The sequence below is a fragment of the Triturus cristatus genome, chromosome 8 (assembly GCF_964204655.1).
Source record: "Triturus cristatus chromosome 8, aTriCri1.1, whole genome shotgun sequence".
In the NCBI taxonomy this organism is placed as follows: domain Eukaryota; kingdom Metazoa; phylum Chordata; class Amphibia; order Caudata; family Salamandridae; genus Triturus; species Triturus cristatus.
Window position 1 is genome coordinate 1,615,666,500 of NC_140591.1, and position 19,934 is coordinate 1,615,686,433.

The 19,934-nt window shown below is 46.0% G+C and overlaps 1 protein-coding gene across 12 annotated transcripts in view; it reads right to left on the bottom strand.

The window, feature by feature from the left end:
* The window catches only part of ARFIP2 (ARF interacting protein 2), a 286,324-nt gene that overhangs the window by 64,064 nt on the left and 202,326 nt on the right, over window positions 1–19,934 (bottom strand). For 7 of the 12 annotated variants that reach the window (XM_085623542.1, XM_085623537.1, XM_085623541.1 and 4 more), the window contains exon 4: window positions 18,718–18,780. The exons of the other annotated variants lie outside the window; for them this stretch is intronic. In XM_085623542.1, coding sequence (XP_085479668.1) covers window positions 18,718–18,780 — 63 coding nt within the window. The remainder of the gene's footprint in view (window positions 1–18,717; window positions 18,781–19,934) is intronic. 12 annotated transcript variants of the gene reach the window in all.

Sequence of the window (19,934 nt, forward strand, 5' to 3'; positions counted from 1 at the left end):
CTAGTAGTGTTAACAGAAAGCTTTTGTGCCATGCTGTCCTTAGTTTTATTATTTGGGAAAGAGACCAGAATAAATCACAACCTAACCAAGGATTCAAGTCTCGGGCATCTACAATATAAGCCACTTGTAAACTTTATATAACGACAACTTTAAAAAACGAGACAGAAAATAAATCCTCATCAGGCCGGGCACCCAAATTGCAGGCAAAACAAATACTTGGCATTTAAACTTCATATAACAATAAAATAATAAAAAGCACACTTTGAATCATCTTTGCCTCGTAAGCGAAAAGAACAATTTTTAGGCAGATGGGACCAATGTGCACAGGCTTTGCGCAGTGATTGAAAGTGAAGGGAACCAATGTTAACAGTGGGCTGACCCAGTGCCCCAGGCTGTACGCGGGGGTAGGTGGACGCCAAACGTTAATGCCAATTTAACAGATAACTGGATGATTCCCAATGACCAAAAGCCCTTGTACATATTTATATTATTCATGTGTTTTTTAAAATAATAGTCTGGCAACACAGCCAAAGGTGTCTCAAAGGCCAGACCTGAGAATACCAGTGCGGCTACTCACACTTGTTCCAGTGCTCCTGGGAGGCAGTGGCCTGGGGACACTTGTGAACAACTGTCTGCTAAGCATTTACATCAACCGATTATCAACCATTTACAGATATCAGGATTGCAAGATTCCCAACCACCTCAACATCTGTGAAACGTTCTGCAAAAAGAACAACAATACTCATGCAACTAGCTCTACAACCGCAAAAAGTGAGCTTGTATGAGCTGTTTTCAAGATGCATTGAATATATCTGCATTGGTCGAGTCTAGCCCGAGGCTTGACATTAGCACTGGCTGGAAGGAAGCGCGCTGACCACAAGCCAGAGTTTGTTGGGGGTGAGTGAAGAAGCGGAGTGGTGTACTCACAAAGAAACCTGGTCATTAAGGTTTAGACCACTGCTCTCTACTCATAACGCAGGGATGAGGCGAATGGAAAACATGGATATGAGACATGTTTCGGCCTCCAATGGGGGGTGGCAGTCAGGGCTCAGGGCATTCCATGATACCTGGTGGCATGTCCGCCTGACTGGCTATTCGGCTTGCTGCAGATTTGCTGGGTGATATGAATGGTCTTCCAGAGGATGGAGGAGGTTTGCCAAAGCCTGAAAAATGAGAAACAAAAACACGGAGGAGCAGGTACAGTACAGGCAAAGGAAGAAGAAAGGAGCGGGTAACGAGGAGGCAAAGAACAGAGAGAAGGCAATGTGCACGGAAAGGAAACAAAAGGTTCAGGTAAGGAGGAGGCAAGGGAGAGAGAGGAGAAAGTAAGGTGGAGGGGAAGGACACAGGACCAGGTACGGTCAAGATGAAGGACAGCAAGGAGCAGGAAAAGTGGAGATACAAGACAAAGGAGCAGGTATGGTAAAGACAAAGGATACAGATGAGCAGGTAAGGTGGAGACAGAGAGGGGCAGGTAAGGTGGCGTCAAAGGATGGAGAGGAGCAGGTACGGTGGAGACCGAGGAGAAGGTATGGTGGCGACAGAGGACGGAGAGGAGCAGGTAAGGTGGAGAAACAGGACGGAGAGCAGCAGGTAAGGTGGAGAAAAAGGACACAGATGAGCAAGTAAGGTGGCGACAAAGGACAGAGAGGAGCAGGTAAGGTGGAGAAAAAGGACACAGATGAGCGGATAAGGTGGACAAAAAGGAAAGAGAGGAACCGGTATGATGGAGACCAAGGACGGGAAGGAGCAGATAAGGTGGAGTCAAAGGACAGAGAGGAGCAGTTAAGGTGGAGACAAAGGACAGTGGAGCAGGTAAGGGGGAAACAAAGGACAGAGAGGAGCAGGTAAGGTGGGGACAAAGGAAAGAGAGGAGCGGGTAAGGCGGAGACAAAGGACAGGAAGGAGCAGGTAAAGTGGAGACACAGGACACAGAGGAGCAGATAAGGTGGAGACAAAGGGGGGAGGAGCAGGTAAGGTGGAGACACAGGGGGGGAGCAGGTAAGGTGGAGACAAAGGACAGAGAGGAGCAGGTAAGGTGGAGACACAGGACAGAGAGGAGCAGGTAAGGTGGAGACACAGGACAGAGAGGCACAGATAAAGGAGGAAACAAAGGACAGAGAGGAGCAGGTAAAGTGGATACGAAGGGGGAGAAGCAGGTAAGGTGGGGACAGAACAGAGAGGAGCAGATAAGGTGGAGACAGGACAGAAAGGGGCAGATAAAGGGGAAACAAAGGACAGAGAGGAGCAGGTAAAGTGGAGACAAGGGGGGGAGGAGCAGGTAAGGTGGAGACAAGGGGGGGAGGAGCAGGTAAGGTGGAGACAAGGGGGGGAGGAGCAGGTAAGGTGGAGACAAAGGGGGGAGGTGCAGGTAAGGTGGAGACACAGCAGAGAGAGGAGCAGGTAAAGTGGAGGGGAAGGACACAGGAACAGGTATGGTCAAGACAAAGGACAGAGAGGAGCAGGTAAGGTGGAGACAAAGAAAAGAGAAGCAGATAAGGGGGAAACAAAGGATAGAGAGGAGCAGGTAATGTGGAGACAAAGGGGGGGAGGAGAAGGTAAGTTGGAGACAAAGGAGGAGGAGCAGGTAAGGTGGAGACAAAGCAGAGAGAGGAGCAGGTAAAGCAGAGGGGAAGGACACAGGAACAGGTATGGTCAAGACAAAGGACAGAGAGGAGCAGGTAAAGCGGAGGGGAAGGACACAGGAACAGGTATGGTCAAGACAAAGGACAGAGAGGAGCAGGTAAAGCGGAGGGGAAGGACACAGGAACAGGTATGGTCAAGACAAAGGACAGAGAGGAGCAGGTAAAGCGGAGGGGAAGGACACAGGAACAGGTATGGTCAAGACAAAGGACAGAGAGGAGCAGGTTAAGATGGAGACAAAAAAGAAGAGAAGAGGTCAGGGGTCCAATAACAGGGACAACAAGGAACAGGTAGGACAGATTGAAGGATAAGCAGAAAAGGGGCCCCAATTGCAGGGACGGGTATAGGACAGATGAGGGGGGGGGGGGTGAGATGGGACAGGACAATGAAGAAGGGATGGTTGAGAGAAAGATTAACATTAGACATGGTCACTAGATGACTGTGGACACAAGATGAGAAGAAGCAGAGAAAGCGTACAGCCGACATCACTGTGAATAGATAGACTGAACGTGAATACAACAACAAATGAAGAAACACAGGGGCAAAATAGACCCAGATCCCCTCTGGATACTGAGAGAAGCAACATTAAAGGAGCAGCATTAGACCCAAGTATTCTTCCAGCCGCCATTTGACATATCCAGCTCCCGGGGCATCATCAGACACCAGTTCCCACTGGGATATTATTAGATACCAGCATCCAACTCGGCATCACCAGACACCAGTAGCGACTGGGGTATTGTTAGACAGCAGTAAACCATTGGGGTATCGTCGGACACCAGTAGCGGACTGGGGTAAATTCAGACACCGGTAACCAGTGGTGGCTGGCAACATTAATTAAAGGTGGAGCACTCACCATAAATGCTGCGCGCTGCCGGGTACTTCAAACAGATGCGCTTCTCCCCGTGCGATCCTGGGGGTGACGAGGAGCAGGAAGGAAAGGGAGGACTTCCCTTCTTGTGCCACGTGAATCCAATCAAGGATTGATTGGAGCAGGCTAATCCAGCACTCATTTTGAGGCTGGGGGCCCATGCCTACAATCCCTCAGCTGTTTAGCAGGGCTGGGATTGATGGCTTTGAAGTGCGCATGTCAGATTGACAGGTTGAGGGCAGCCAGACATTCTGAAACGTGTACTTGAACGCCTAAAATCTCATCTTGCAAACTGCAGGAATCTGCCCCGCCTCCACCATCCAATCCCTCGGCCGGCGGCGCACAGAATAATAAAATGGTAACGACCATTTTATTATTTCGTGTTTACCGCTGCGCTCGCAGCAAGAGGGGAGAAGCTCTTATGCCCAAGAAGAGAAACCCCCTCTTCGGCATCATCAATCACTAGCAACAGACTGGGGTATATTCAGACACCAGTAACCCACTGGGGTATCATAAGACACCAGTAACCCACTGGGGCATCATCACATACCAGTAAGCCACAGGTGCAATCTTCAGACACCAGTAACCCACTGGGGCATCATCACATACCAGTAACCCACAGGTGCAATCTTCAGACACCAGTAACCCACTGGGGCATCATCACACACCAGTACCACGCAGGTGCAATCTTCAGACACCAGTAACCCACTGGGGCATCATCACATACCAGTAACCCACAGGTGCAATCTTCAGACACCAGTAACCCACTGGGGCATCATCACACACCAGTACCACGCAGGTGCAATCTTCAGACACCAGTAACCCACTGGGGCATCATCACACACCAGGAACCCACGGAGGCCTCATCAGACACCAGTAAGCCACAGGGGCCTCATCAGACACCAGTAAGCCACGAGGCCATAGTTATACACCAGTAAACCACTTGAGAAACCAGTAAGTCATCGAGGCATCATCAGATACAGCAAGTTGGTTACACTGAGACACTCTAAAGTTTACCCATGCACTGTTACAGTTATATGCAGGACGTTCATGGCAATTGACTAAAGCAATCCCATTGACTGTAGATACCCACTACACGCATCAGACATCAGTGGCCAGCAGAAGCAATGAGTCTGAGTGGTGGGGTCTGGTGTCTCTGTTTTCTCTCTTATCTCATTCCCTTTCCCTGTTTCTACCATTGGCCCTCATATGCCTATGTTTGTTGTCACTGGAGGAGGTGGTGAGAGAAAAACAAGTTAATCGCTCCCGTTGGATAGCGAGTACAAGGTTATCATTCTCAGTGGATGCCAGTAGCCCACTGGGACATCCTATTGCCCCAAACATCAGTATATTGACAGGTCATCTTTAGACACCACTAACACATTGTGCCATGCAAAGGCACCAGTAAGATGTTAGTATACTGGTGCCTTAGACTGGAACAAATTGGTAGCGGTGTCTAAAGACGGCATCATCAAACGCCAGTAAGCTGCTGGGGCATCATTAAACACCAGTAACGTGCTGGGCTGGGAGAACCCCTAAAAGCAGTAGGGTTTGAAACGCGTAGACCGTGTTCTTTCAAACAGCGATCAAATAAGTGATCATCCAGAACTGTTTTGTAAATATTAAAAGATTGATGTAAAAAGAAAATGTGTTCAATTCTCAAACAGTTTACAGTTTTAAAATAAAATACTCACTGTTTGGGTAGCCCGAAATATAAGGTTAAGAACTGTGAATGATGTCATGTTTGTTAGGGCTTGTTTGTCATGTGACTTGTGTATGTTAAATGTTTTGTCTTTGTCTTGCATTATATGTTCTAAAAAGTCTTGTTTATTGGTGGGATTTTTTTCCAATTGTGTGATATTGTACTAGAAGTGTTTTATAGTTGTGGTTGTGGTGTTTTGCAATAATTAAAAAATGGTATAGTTAGATTTAAAAAGAAATAAAGAAACAACTTTTTATAAAGATAATAAGGAAAATAGAAACAGAAGTTCTTTGGCCACATTGAGTTTTTCTACGTGTGTCCCATTAAAGAATTGAGGAAGAAACATCAGTACTGGCAAATTGGTTGTTGTTGCTTGGGCATCATTAGACGGCAGTAACCCTCCAGCGCCTCATGTGCACAAGTGCCCCACTGGGGCAGAATTAGGGTCTATAGCCAGCTGGGGTATTATCAGACACTAGTAACCCAGTGGACTGTAGTTAAACAGCAATAACCAGCTGGGCATAATTGAAACTAGTAACTCATCAAGGCATCATTAGCCATCAGCAGCCCACTGGACCATTATCAGCCACTAGTAATCCGCTGAGACATCCTGAAACACCAGTAAACTACACCAGTGTCTATACAATAAGGCTAGAAGGTACATCACAGAGGCAACGTAGGCCGACTCAAATCTGCAATATGGAGGAAGGAGGTTGCGGCTGCCTATGGGGTTAACTGATTGAGCAGGGAAATGATCTCTAGCCAAGCATATGTGCAACCCCTCTACTGGCCTGAAAATATGCTCCTGGAACGTCAGAGGCTTGAGCAACCTTGCTGGCGAGTGATTACGTACTGGGGCAAAAATTTAACATAATCATGCTGCAGGGCACTTGGAGCACCACCCCAATACCCCTGAACGGGTATTTGGAGTTTCATCCACTGGCAACAAAAACAAACGCTAACGGCAGACCTGAAGGCGGCCTGGCCATTTACATCACCCCAGATTTAGCTGTTGATATAGAAGAAATCGCCCTAGATGAACCTTGAATCATGGTCGTACTCGTTTACAACTGGGTTTGTGACCTCAAAGCACCCCTTATACTAGTAAATATCTGCATTCATCCAAGCCCCCATTTAATACGGGACATTATACCAAAGTTGGAGTCAATAATAACTGACCTAAGCCAAACGCATATACGATCTTAACCTGCGATTTCAACTCAAATCTATTTATTAACTGCCATGGAGATGGGACCATATTGCTACAAGATGGCCTTTGACACCTCCCCTACCAAGTGATACCATCGACTAAAATACATGACCACATTGTGGAGAAGATTCTTGGAGTATGCTTGCAAGTCGGTCTTAGAACATTGAATGGAAGAGCAAGAGAGCTTCATCCCCGGCGCCGACTCACTCTGCCCCGAAATCAAGCTCAATTATAGATCACTCCCTTCTGAGCCTCTCCTTGTTTCGATATTTGGAGACTTTCAAGATTGATGTTTGCTAAGAAAGCGATCATAATCCACACATTCTGCATCTAAGCATCAAAAGTCTGATACTAGCAAAAAGCTGATCTGAGACTCTGGCTCAGCATCACCAACTAACAGCGTAAAGAGACTACACTGGAAAAACTCCACAGAAGAGGGCTTCGAGGAGCACCGCTGACAGACTATAAAAAACCCAGCTAGAAATGAACCCAGCCGGAGTAAGGACTGAGATCTGGTAGCCAAGAATTTGATTAAGGAGTTTCCCTCACATTAAGGGAGAACATATGCTCTTACACGAAACAGAAGATTCTGCTGCAGGTTCACACCAGCGTAAAGACCATTAAAAGCAAGTGTGTAAACTAGCTGAGCTTTAGGCCATCACATGCTGCGGGGTTGTACGGAATCAGTCTTGACACCAAGCCCCTAGTTTAAGATCTCCAAACAATGCGCAGATCCTATGGATTAGTAGGAACTACATGACAGGGCCCCAGTAACAAACGGCCTACCACAACACATGCTCAAAGACAACCTGGAATATTTGCTGTCCCCATTAACACCTTTATTTAACCATTGAATCGCCACTGAATAAAAACAGTGGTCCTGGAGAGGGGCGATAATTCATCCAATAAATAACCGAGGGAAGACCTCAGACCCTGGAAATTACCAGCAAATATCCCTGTTGGACAATGAAGCTAAATACTACGCAGGTCTCCAACTAGGAGAATTCGAGTTGAGGGTGGACGTAAATCGTAATATCCCCCCTGACCCCACCAAACAGGGTTTAAAAAGGGCCTGGGGACCACCGAAAACCTCCTGGCCCTGGCAATGCTCGCAGATAAACCAATACAATCCAAATCAATGCTATTTCCATGCTTCTTGGACTTTAAAGCGGCCTTTGATTCAGTTCCACAAAACATTTTGTGGCAGAACCTGGCAGCCAGGAATCGTCTGCCCCACTTACTGAAAAGCATTGTTGACAATATATTTCTGGCTGATCTCCGACAGCCCTTGGTGAAGTGAAGGCACAAGCCCCAAAACTGGGGGGCAAACCAATCCGCTGCCTCCTTTATGCAGACAAGACCCTTTTAATATCTAGGACCATCATGGGGCTGCGGCGGCATCTGGACATACTATGTATCGTATTTATTTTTCATTTTAGCACTAAAAGTTCCTGTCCACAAAACAAAACAGGTGGGCACGGCACAGCCGTTTACACAAGCTTTACATGTGACTTGAATATATCAACATAAGCTGTTATTTTCTCTAACGTTCTGTCCATTGTGGCATGTCCGCTCGATGGACACTAGCCCGAAGGGCCTCTGAAGGCTCTGTTGGGAAGTGCAAGATATTTGAGATTTAAATGTTGATTGGGACCTAAGCCTAGGGGTTCGGTCCCGTACTGGCCACGGTGACCTTAGGTCTGGCTACAGGGGGAAAAAAAAACTCTACTTCACATCTCACAATGTCCTGGCAGGTGTCACAGTGTGCTTTCCTGTTTGCTTCTTGCATTTGGAAATGTGCCCAGTCGCGGCACATTTGCAATGCAGTAGGTCTCGCATTTCTGCGAGTTTGAGCTACTGGCATTGTAAATGACGATGCCTTTTATTTACATTTTGTTTTTTAAAACATAAATAAAAGGCGTTGTCATTTACAATGATAATAGCCCACACTTTCGCAAATGCAAGACATATTGCACTGCAAATGCTTGTTTTTCTTCTTTACGAGGCCCATGCCAGGTTAAATACATTTCAAACAGATTGTGACCAGTTATATAGGTGCACCTACGAACAGAGGTGGTCGACGCATATTACAGTGGTGGGGCGGATGGAGGGCACGCATGGGGGGTGTGGTGGGATGCTGCTTCTGCCGCCTCAGAGCTTCTCTGCTTCCTGGTACCAGCAGCCCTAGGAACAGCATCAGAGCCCCCGTGCAATCCCCGCGCTGTTCTCATGCTGCATGAGAGCAGCGTGGGGATTGGCCTGAGCAGGCTTGCTGAACGCTCACTCAGGCACAGGGAGTCTGTGCTCTTTCTCCAATCCAGCGGTGCGATACTGCTGGGCTGGAGAAACCTAACTACGCATTTCTGTTCGGCCAGCCTAAGACGACTTGCAAAACAGACATGTACAGTTAGCAGTACACATCACTCCACCCCCCTTCGCCTGCTGGCTGCGCCAGTGGGGCTACGCTCCTCCGCCACTGCGGAGGGGCCGCCACTGCCTTCAAACTCTAAAAGCATGGGCTGTACCACATGGCAGTATTTTGTGATGTGGCTGAGATCCGAGATGCACTAATTCTGAGAGCACTTTATTCATTTCATGCACTTTGGGTACTTTACATCCTTTCCGTCAGGTTCGTGTTCGGACATATTGGTTTCATTTGGAGAGAGATCAGCTTTACCCTTAAAAAGAGTGGTACCTAACAATTCCCCGAATCTACTCACAAAGACGCGGGAGACATGGGAGTCTGACGTGGGCTTGTTAGAAGACGACGATTGGGCAGAGGCGGTGCAGAGCCCTAGGGAGGTGGCGATCCGGGCATGATTTAGACTGGCCCAGCTGAGGATCCTGCATAAGTCATACTACAACAGCACACTAATGTTCAAGGTAGGTCGTATACCAACAGAGGAATGTCAGAGGGGATGTACGCAGAAAGTACCTTCTTCCACATTCTGTGGGAATGCCCGGTTATGCAGAGATATTGGGGGAAGGGGACTCGGATTATGTCAGAAGTGATTGAGCAGGAGGTCCCTATTGATGTCAGGTGGCATGTATTATGCGTCTCTGGGGAACAGGCGTGGCCCAAATACCCAAACATTTGGTTAATGGTGGCTGCAATGGTAGCCAAAAGAAATATTGCGGGGGTATGGGGGGCTGTTCAACCGCTGAGGTGTCACAATTGAAGAGAGACTTGGACTGGTGCTGTGCTGCGGAAAAGACGATCTATGAGAGTCGAGGCTGCCCCAAAAAATGGGAGAAAGTTTGGCAAGGGTGGGAAACGTACAGGGGGAATTGGGGGGTGACCGACAGCTAGGAAGGGAGGGGGAGGCAGATGGGGGGGCAACAGAATGGGAAGTATCCACTTATATTATTGACTGTTCCAAAATAGCCATCTGTCAACGCTCGTGCTGGATGATGAGACATCTGTATTTTAACCATTGCTTGTGCTAAATTGTATGCTGATGCTGACACTTGTTTAATAAAAAGAAGTTAAAAAAGAGTGGTACCTAATGGTAGTAACTTGGCATGCGGCTGGGATCTGAGACGGAGTAACTTCAGTAGCATTTTATTCACAGCATGCACAGGGGGGGTGTTGTATACCCTTTTAGTGAGGTAGATGTCAAGATGGCCGACAGGTGAGGAGCTCCGGCCGGGAGCTCCCTGGCTAGGGATTGCCTTTTTGGCTTTAACCCCTGGATTGTACCCCCCTGGACCCTCTACGCCCCAGGAGATCACTGGACAGTGGTCCTCTGATTGTCCAATTCCCTTGATCTATCTTGAACGCCGACTTCAATAATTTCTGAGGAACCGTGAATAATCTTTCGACTGCAGAGCCCTAGCAACATGGCCGATACCCAGTGGAGCTACTGAGGTAGCTGTAGAGGAGATTGGCTGTGGATCACCCCCCCTCGGACGTCACCTACCCTCCGGACATGGGCATGGTTTCTCGCCTCCCTGCTTTGTCTCCTTCTTCCCTCGCCTTCCGGTGAACAATGAAAAACTGCCGATTGCGGATCCATTCCAACATGGCCGATGCCCGGTTGAGCTGCCTAGGTAGCTGTGAAGAGATGGGCTGGGGATCACCCCTACGGCCGTCACCTGCCTTCCGGGCTTGACCACGGTTGCTTGGTATACCGCTACGCCTTCCGGGATGGCAGCTGGGACGCATGAAGTCTAGCTCCCCAACAAAGCAGCAACGAGAATGCTGCGACACTGCTGCCCTTTGCCAACAAGCTTGTTTTTCCTTTAGTTTCTGAGTGAGCACGCCCTCTTCCGGGGTTGCTGCCTGGGGGCCCGAGCTGACTTCCCCAGACAATTTCAGTATGTTTAATTGAGCCACTGCTGCCCATGTTCAGTTCAGTTCAGTAATACTTTATTTCGGCCTAATAGCCATAAAAGCCAAATACAACAATAAATAACACATTTACATACATGGCCATGATATACAATTACATACAATTGACAAAAAGTGGTTTTATCTCCATGATTAAGCAATACCGGATATTAAAATATGGATAAGAATATTAAATTAATTAAAAGCCAGATTTTAAAAATGAATAACACTGAATAAAACTGAGGAAGACTAGATGTCTTAGAACTATGTGGCAAGGGAAATGGGTAGGTTCCCCCCCTCGCGTTACAATTTATGACCAGACCGTTTCCTGATAAGGTGCACATTAAATAAGAATCTACTTATACCAAACACCACTAGTTGTGAGGTGTTAGATTTTAATATGCGCTCTGCTACTTTGTAGGATCTGACCCCCACGTGTTTACAAAGGGGTTTGATCCAACAGATCCTCGGTTTCTTGTATGCCGGGCAAAAGAAGAGTAGATGGACGTCATCTACCCTTGCCCCTAAGGAACAGAGGGTGCACAAATCCGAACCTTTTTCCCCGCCCCACCTGCATGTGTAAGCACTGATCGATAAGACCCTATACCTAAATTGCAGATATAATGATTTAGCTAGTGGAGGGCCAATCTCATCCATAAATTCTTCAAAGTTGGGTGTGTCTTTTATATTTAGGAAATTCTGAGTCAATATGCCAATCGTAGATCCAAGCATTAGCTCACCGTTGACATAGGACCAGAAAGTATCCTTTAGAATTTTTTGGGAGAACAGAGTCATGTTCTGTGGAACCTCCCAAAAATGTGTAAGCCCTACTCTTTTAAACCACTTGCATATATATTTTAGCCATGGGGTTTTCAAGTGCTCATCAATCTGGATTAGTTCGGTCAAACCACGCTTATAATCGCTCAACTCCGGGGTTGACCAAACCCTAACCCAATACAACAATGGTCTCAAAAATGCTAAATACTCTGTTCTTTTGAGATTAATATCGAGGAATACGGGGACAAGGGGGGTTCTTGTCGGTATTTTAATTAGTCTACGTACAAAATTGTTTTCTACCTTCCCAAATTTGTTAGTACAGCAGTATCCCCATACCTCGGCACCATAAAGAGCAGCTGATTGGGCCTTCGCTTTAAATACCTCAAGTGCTGGAGAAATGGCTTTAGAATAGCTAGCACCATGCACTTTTAAGATAGGCAGTGAATTTTGTTTAAGGGATAATATACTTTTATCCAACTGTCCTTTCCAAGTCAGATTATTATCCAGCGTCAGACCCAAATAGTTAAAACTTCCTACCTGTTCCAATTTACGATTCTCTAAGAACAGATTTTTCTAAGGGTTTTTTGGGGATTTATGGCCATATACTTGGTTTTAATTGGATTTATTTCTAACCCCTTCTCCACACAATATTTTTGGAAGGAGTTAACCAAATTTTGTAAACCTCTCGGAGTCTGAGAGATAAGAATAGTGTCATCAGCAAATAATAAGGACGTGATTGTTTCTCCGTCCAGTTTCGGGGAATCGTGAACACAATTCCTTAGGTAGCTTGGAATATCGTTAACATACAGCGAGAAAAGTGTAGGGGCTAACACGCAACCTTGGCGCACGCCACGATCTACGGGAATGGCTCTTGATATTTCACCAGCCTTCCCCCATCTAATTTTGGCATAATTCCCTGTATGTAACTTAATAATTTCATTAAGTAGCTCACCAGGGACCGTCAACTTCCTTAGTGTAGACCACAACTAGTTACGAGGAACAAGGTCGAAGGCAGCCCTTAAGTCCATAAATGCCACATAAAGGCTACCCTTCCTAATATTTATATATTTCCAACAGATGCACATAAACCTAAACACCTGATCAACTGTGCTGATTTTGGATCTAAAACCTGCTTGGTATTTGGTTAGTAACTTTGTCTCCTCAATCCAGTCTAAAAGCCTATTTAAAATATGTCTGGCAAAAATCTTTTGTAAAATATCTATTAAACTAATAGGACGGTAATTACACGGATCATAGCGATCACCTTTTTTGAAAATTGTTATAATTTCTGCCCCTTTCCACGATTCAGGGATCGGTGTTCCGGCCACAATCGAATTACTTAAAAAATTTATATATGGTCCCCACACTTCCACGTCATGTTTTAGTAAATCGCCGGGAATTTTGTCAGGACCGGGGGCTTTACCCATTTTAACAGCTTGTAGTGCCTGATTGGTTTCATCTAGGCTAAAATATAATGGGACAGTACTGTTATCTAGGTTAGTTTCTTTATCGTCAAGGGGGTCATCCTTGCTATTAGAATAAAGCTTGGAAAAATGGTCACACCAAGTAGTTTCATCCAAGAAAATGTCCTTTGGTTTTCTACCCTTCTTGTTTCCCTTGGCGATTAGATTCCAGAACGTACTCTGATCATGTAACTTAGCTGCACTCAATAGATCCTCCCATAAATCAACATCCCATGCTTTTGTAGCTTGGGCCATAGTTTTATTATAGGCCAGTCTAGCATTTTTTTATATCAATTTGGATCCTGGATTTTACTGCCAGAATCAGCCTTGATTTTGCTATTCTACAGTCTTGGTTGTACCATGGGTTTTCTGACTCTAGATGGTCCTTTTCCCTGTTTCCATCTTTTTTATATATTTTACTCAGGAAAGGGGTTAAAGCGTCGACCAACTTATAGTGTAATTCAAGAACACCCTGTGTGCCTGGTAAGGGCAACTGGGGCGCTCCAATGGTTTCATTGAATTTATTATAAATATTGGTCAACGCTTCTTTTTTACCCAAAATATATGACCATTTTAGAGCACGCCTGTTGTTGGATATCTGTAACTCCCCGACCGGAGAGTTTAATCAACCCTCTTCATATGGTCTGAGGATAAAAGGTACAGAATCTAGCCATAATTGAAGAGGAAAATGATCACTCTCCGTTCTGGAATCTATCTTGAAATCAATTATTAAGCCCCATAGGTTCCGGGAGGCCATTACGAAATCTATATGTGACCTAAGATTTCCCTTAAAGTACGTAGGGGCTGGTGGTCTGTCGGAACGAAAACGGCCATTACATGCTTTTAAATCATGCGACACAGTCATCTGTAAAATCTGTGTGGCGGCTATTGAACTTTTAACAGATCTTACGGGCTCCAAGGGCATAATATCATTAGCAGCGTCTTGTTCATCGAACAATCTTTCTAGGCCCTAAATAGGTTCATATTTACAATTGAAATCCCCACAACCTAGTACCTGAGCATTTTGTCCTAGATCTTCTAAAGCGGAGTCCAAAGTTTCTACCACCTTTGATTCCTTATTAGATGGATACGGTCTGTTGTAAATATTTATTAGGTAGATAGTTCCTTTCCCTCTTGTCACAATTTTAAGACCTAACAAATCAGGAGAAGGAATGGATAGCTGAGTAACGTCTATTTCCAAGGTAACTGGTGCCCATGTAGCCCTGAGTGTGTATTTGTGTCGACCCGAGAGAGAGAACAGCGATATCCAGCCTTCCTACCGCCTGATCCAGTGGGCGCCTCCCCCATTCAGCCCTGCTTCATGGGTCGGTTTCCTTGCCGACCTTAGATGGGATTTTTGTATATTTGTAATCCCGCCATTCTGTTAACTTTGTTATTGGGGTCCATGACCTGGGTCCTCCATCTTGGCAGCTATGACAGATTCTTTGATCGATGCACGCCGCTGGGCCGCGCCATACTGACCATTGCCCTAAGTTGACCCCCTCTTGGGACACCTCCCCCCCCCCTCTTTTTTTGTATGGTCACTGTTAGGCACCCTTTTCGCCCCCTCCTTCGGACCCGTTCCATATCCAAGATGATCAGACGCAGTGAGTGAGTCCAGCTCTGGATGTTATGATTACTGGACCCCAACCGGCTTGTTGACTCGTTTACTCTGACTTTTTGATGTTCCCCTGAAGTACAATCTCCCTGGCCGGTCTGCCTGACCCGATCTGCATTCCACCCGCTTTACTATTCCCCCACTAACTTCTACGCTCCATAGGACTTGTTTCTATGTTATGCTATGCTCTATTAACTGATGTATTTATGTAACACTGTTTTCTTTTCTTTGTTATGCTATGCTCTAGTAACTGATGTGATGAAGTAACACAGTTTTTCTTTTCTTACGCTAACCTCATGTAAAGCGCTCTGATACCTCCGGGTCTAGCCAGCGCTATATAAAACTCTTCAAATAAATAAATAAAAGCAGTAATCTTGATAGCACTTTACATTTTCCACATTGCATGTCCCCAACAGACTGAAACAAGTGTTACTTTGGCCCTATGAGTCGTTTGCGCCCTTGTGTATTTTTACAGTGTGTTAATGCATCTGTAATTCAGCGCCACAATACCCTTCTGGGTGAATGTGCGCGTTAAAAATATACATGTTTTGTTATGTATTTAATGATTTATGAGGAAGAGGTGGAATGTTTGTCGCGCTGCTGCGCTAGTCTTTTTGTGCAGCTTGTAAGGTGAATTCAATGAACCATGTGGAGGAGGTAGAAGGCCATGTCACCTTTGAATTTACACTAATTGGGTCGACACCTTATGCACTGCTAATTTGCCATTTTATGTGTAAAGGTGTTCGCTTTGTGATTTGTTTGTTATATTGAAAAATTGTGTCTTTAACAAACCTAAAGTTATGCCTGAGCCTTTTGTGTTCTCCACTGTTTGTCCTTCTTGACCTAGTAGGATGCAGGCTTGTGTCCCACTTGAATTGTTGTTTGTATTGTTCTTGTTTGATTCAAAATATTAAATATCAGACCTCTGTCCGGCTGGACAAGTTCTACAAGTATAGTACTGACCGGGTGTATATTCATTCCCCCCAACCCATAGCTGTTTTTCTAGGGACCAATGTTCTCTATAATAATTGGTGGATAGGGCACCAAGAGTAGCAGGCCATCTTGGGTCAAGGTTGGGACTTCCGGGTCAAGAGAGGCAGCAGCACTAGTTAATCAGCATGGACGCTTAAGGAAGCTGCCTGGTAACTTTCAGTGTGTTGCATTGGCAATCTGCCTGCCGTATAGTTTGTTCACGGTTTCCCATTACCTACATATGTTATTTTTCCCCGATGCGGTTTCTTGGCTAACTTACCAATAGCGTTGTTAAATTGACCTTGCTATTTGGATTAAGTTTTGGATCTGTCATATTCCTGTACTTCTCCATGTATCCTTCTGTGCTGAGAAGAGTCCTGACCCAACACTTGCTTCTATGGCTTACAGCTTCCTTCCTGTTTGGCGTAGGCTTATTGTGGCCACCATTCTGGAGCAATGAATCATTTGGATACCTGAGAGCCTTACTGTAGCACGTGCTTCAACCAGAGAGGGGACACCAGGAAGAGCTGTGCTAAGGAAGATTTGAGCATGCTGCGTGTCGTTCAACCAGAAATGTTACACCTGGAAGAGCTGTGCTAAAGAGGATATGTGTCACAGCAAACAAATGATGGACGGAATGCTGACAATGCAAACATTCACCCCCAGTCAAAAGATCTGGGTTAAATCCATCGGTCTTTTGCCCACTATGCCACCCCAGTTTGGACCCAGCCATATGCAAATCAGTCTTGACCCTGTGCCCCAGGGGAACAGTCCAGACCGAACTGCCAGGCCAGGTCCTCCCTGGACTGGAAACAAGCTTCCTGGGACCTGTTTCAGGTATGTCACCCTTCTTCAGCCAGGCTAGCTTGAATCCAGTGGCACAGTGAGCAAGGGACCACGTCTGGATAACATTCACAGATCAGGACATGTTCATGTTCTCTGCTGTATTGACCCTGGGAGGATCCTCTTGTTAGTGAATTCTTGTGGGGTGGGCAGATGTCTCATCACGCTGTGCAGCTGATCATTTAGTAGAATTTCTATTTTAACAAAAGGGTTGTTTGGATTAGTTTTCTCTTTTATACTAAGCGTAATAAGTTCTATGTGCTGGAGATTGAATGAGCCGGGAACGGGCCTTATTGTGATGTAGGACTGCTCTCTTTGAGTCATTAACAGCATTGTAGTAGAGAGCAGCTCGCTCCTCTGTATTAAGCTCCATAATATTTACATTCTGGTGGATTGCTGGGATTGGAGTGGATCTCTTTTTGCACTCCATGGGCGCTACTGCAGTGTCCTTGTGAACTACATCCAGTATCCTACACCACGGTGGAGTAATAAATCTAGGTACCCACCAGCAGATTTAATAAACCCACAAGTACTTATTCAATTTAAACTTTAAGGAACAGTGATTTCCAAAGCAGAGAGTAATCCGCTCTGCTCAGAGTGAGCAGGAGCCTCCCCATCTTCAGTGAGGCACATTGAGCTTTGATCAGCAATATTATCTCCAGCTGGAAACTCACCAAGCCTGATGCACTTTGAGTGATTAGTGAGCACTGTAATGAGTGTTGCTGCTTTTAAAAAAAAATTCATAATTTATCATCAAATGTGAAATGTGCCAAACAAGATTCGCGGAAACTCATGATCAGGACTGACTTCCAAGGAAGGAAAAGCTATTTTGTAAGCGTGAGAAATGCAGCCAAGCAAATGAAGAGAGAAACAAGGAGCCTCCTTCGCCCCACACTCACCCCACTGCGCTCGCCCTTCACTGATCTCATCAATCACCCCATTCGATCGCTCATCTCATTCAGTGCTCAGCCCATCTCATCCAATGCTCATCTCATCCAGTGCTCAGCCCAGCTCATTCAGTGCTCAGCCCATCTCATCCAGTGCTCAGCCCATCTCATCCAGTGCTCAGCCCATCTCATCCAGTGCTCAGCCCAGCTCATCCAGTGCTCAGCCCAGCTCATCCAGTGCTCAGCCCAGCTCATCCATTGCTCAGCCCAGCTCATCCAGTGCTCAGCCCAGCTCATCCAGTGCTCAGCGCATCTCATCCAATGCTCATCTCATCCAATGCTCAGCTTTTCTCATCCAATGGTCACCACATCTCATCCAATGGTCACCACATCTCATCCAATGCTCAGCTCATCTCATCCAATGCTCAGCTCATCTCATCCAATGCTCAGCTCATCCAATGCTCAGCTCATCTCATCCAATGCTCATCTCATCTCATCCAATGCTCAGCTCATCCAATGCTCAGCTCAGCTCATCCAATGCTCAGCTCAGCTCATCCAATGCTCAGCTCAGCTCATCCAATGCTCAGCTCAGCTCATCCAATGCTCAGCTCAGCTCATCCAATGGTCAGCTGCCCCTTGCACATCTGTCAGCCAGAACATCAGTACAGTGGTCTCAGAGGTGCTTGGCGTCATCTTTGGCACATCCTCTCCAGGGAAGTTCAGATGTGCTCAGACCAAGTCTGATACTCCCCCTTGCTGTGCATCAGCTTATGAGTGGTGCCCCCTCCCGTAGCATTAGATTCTCCTAGGACTCACCTGTACTGTCATAACCAAAATGACAGCAATGCAACAAACTGAGCTGTCACAGAGAAATTCTCAAAGGACAGTAGTTGAAGACAACATTGCAACGACTGCGGGAATGACACTGCTGGAGGTTAATGGCTCGGGTACCATTCCTACATGACTGCCTCTAGACAATGCAACTCCATAGTTGTTAATGCATGAGATCTACATGCTGCAATGCCATCGCCATCAATGTACTGCAAATTGTTTGAGTTAGCGAGAAGAAACCACATTCCCTAGAAAGAGAGAAAGACAGGGAGATGGAGACAGAGAGCAGAACTGAGCGCCAGGCCTAATCCAGCTAATCATGTGCAACCATAGAGAGTAGCAGAGCAGACCATTCTTGGAGTCAGATCAAATGCTAATCACTGTGGTGAGACCCAGGCAGGGCAAGTACCGCCGCCCTGTGAAATGTGCACCAGTGCAGAGATTATAAGTGATTCCTTTAGAAAGAGGGTACACGGCACCATGCCCACAACCTGTTAATGCAGCCTGCGAGCAGTAAGAAAGGTTATGTCAGAAAAGGGAGGAAGGTAAATGTAAATTAGAAAGGCTTGCCACCTTGTCCCTCTGCATGGAGGTGCCGCAGTCCCAGGAAGGCTGGGTTAACCTGAATCGCTGGCCCTAAACAGAATCACAGAACAGCATCAGACCAAGCCCCAATAAAAAACAATGCAGAGACAGTGCAATCAAAAGAGAAGATGGAACCCCTCCACCGACCCAGACAACACACACCTGCGATTCAGTGCACAAAGTTTTCATTTTAACGCTGATGGAGCCAATGAGCCTCGCTGACCCACCACTGTTACAAACATGTCAAGGATTGTAGTAGACTGCACCATGCCTGCCTTGGGATCCGTGAGCTCAGAACAGAGTTGCCAAAGACCTGCAGCAGCGACTCCTCAGTACCAGCCCCTGGTTTCAAAGTGTCAGCTCTGCTCTCTACACTCTGCAGCTCCATTAGAAGCAATGCACAATGCCCCATCACCCAGAAACCAGAACACGTCAAATGCAAGAGAGTCAGCAGGGGCAATGGTACTGCGATAAACACAAGCACTGGCAAAAACAATTCACCTGGCCTCGACTTGGTCTTTTATATGCAATATCGAATGCGTAATAAATGTAATAAACAAATGAGAATGTAAATATATGCTTTTAGGTTTCATACTTAATGGTGCCTGCACTTGCACTTACAAAGGGGCTTAAGGTCAGCCTTCTTCCACTATTGGAATGAGACACTGTTATCCACATCTCCGATCATCCCACAGCACCATTCTAGTATCATGTCTTTCTATTAGCTTAGATGTGGCCTTTTTCTTTTTGTGAAATGCCTGAGGAACTATTTTATATCTGAAAAGCAGACTCTGTTGTCACACATTTAATTATTTTATCATACATATACTCTATATACAGAGCAACTCTTTTGTTTTGCAGTGCAGCAGGAATTTATTTGGTTTTGTTATCAGCAGATTAGGAGGCATGATTCTCCACACAACTCAAAGATATCAAAGGCCGTTCCTCCAGAACACCATACGTTTGTTACTAGTAACCAAGCTAGAGCCAGGAGCGCTGCAGTTTTATTATACAGCCGACAGATGTCCTGACGGAGAATACAATTGCTTGAAAGCTGAATCTGCACGGCATAGCCAAACAATGTCCTCATCGAAGAATAGAATGGAGATGGATGCAGTCGTGCTATACTACTGAGAGATTTATTCACAGAAGATGAAGGACTGCAGCTGTACCACAGGCATGCTCATAATGTAGGGAAAGAGAGA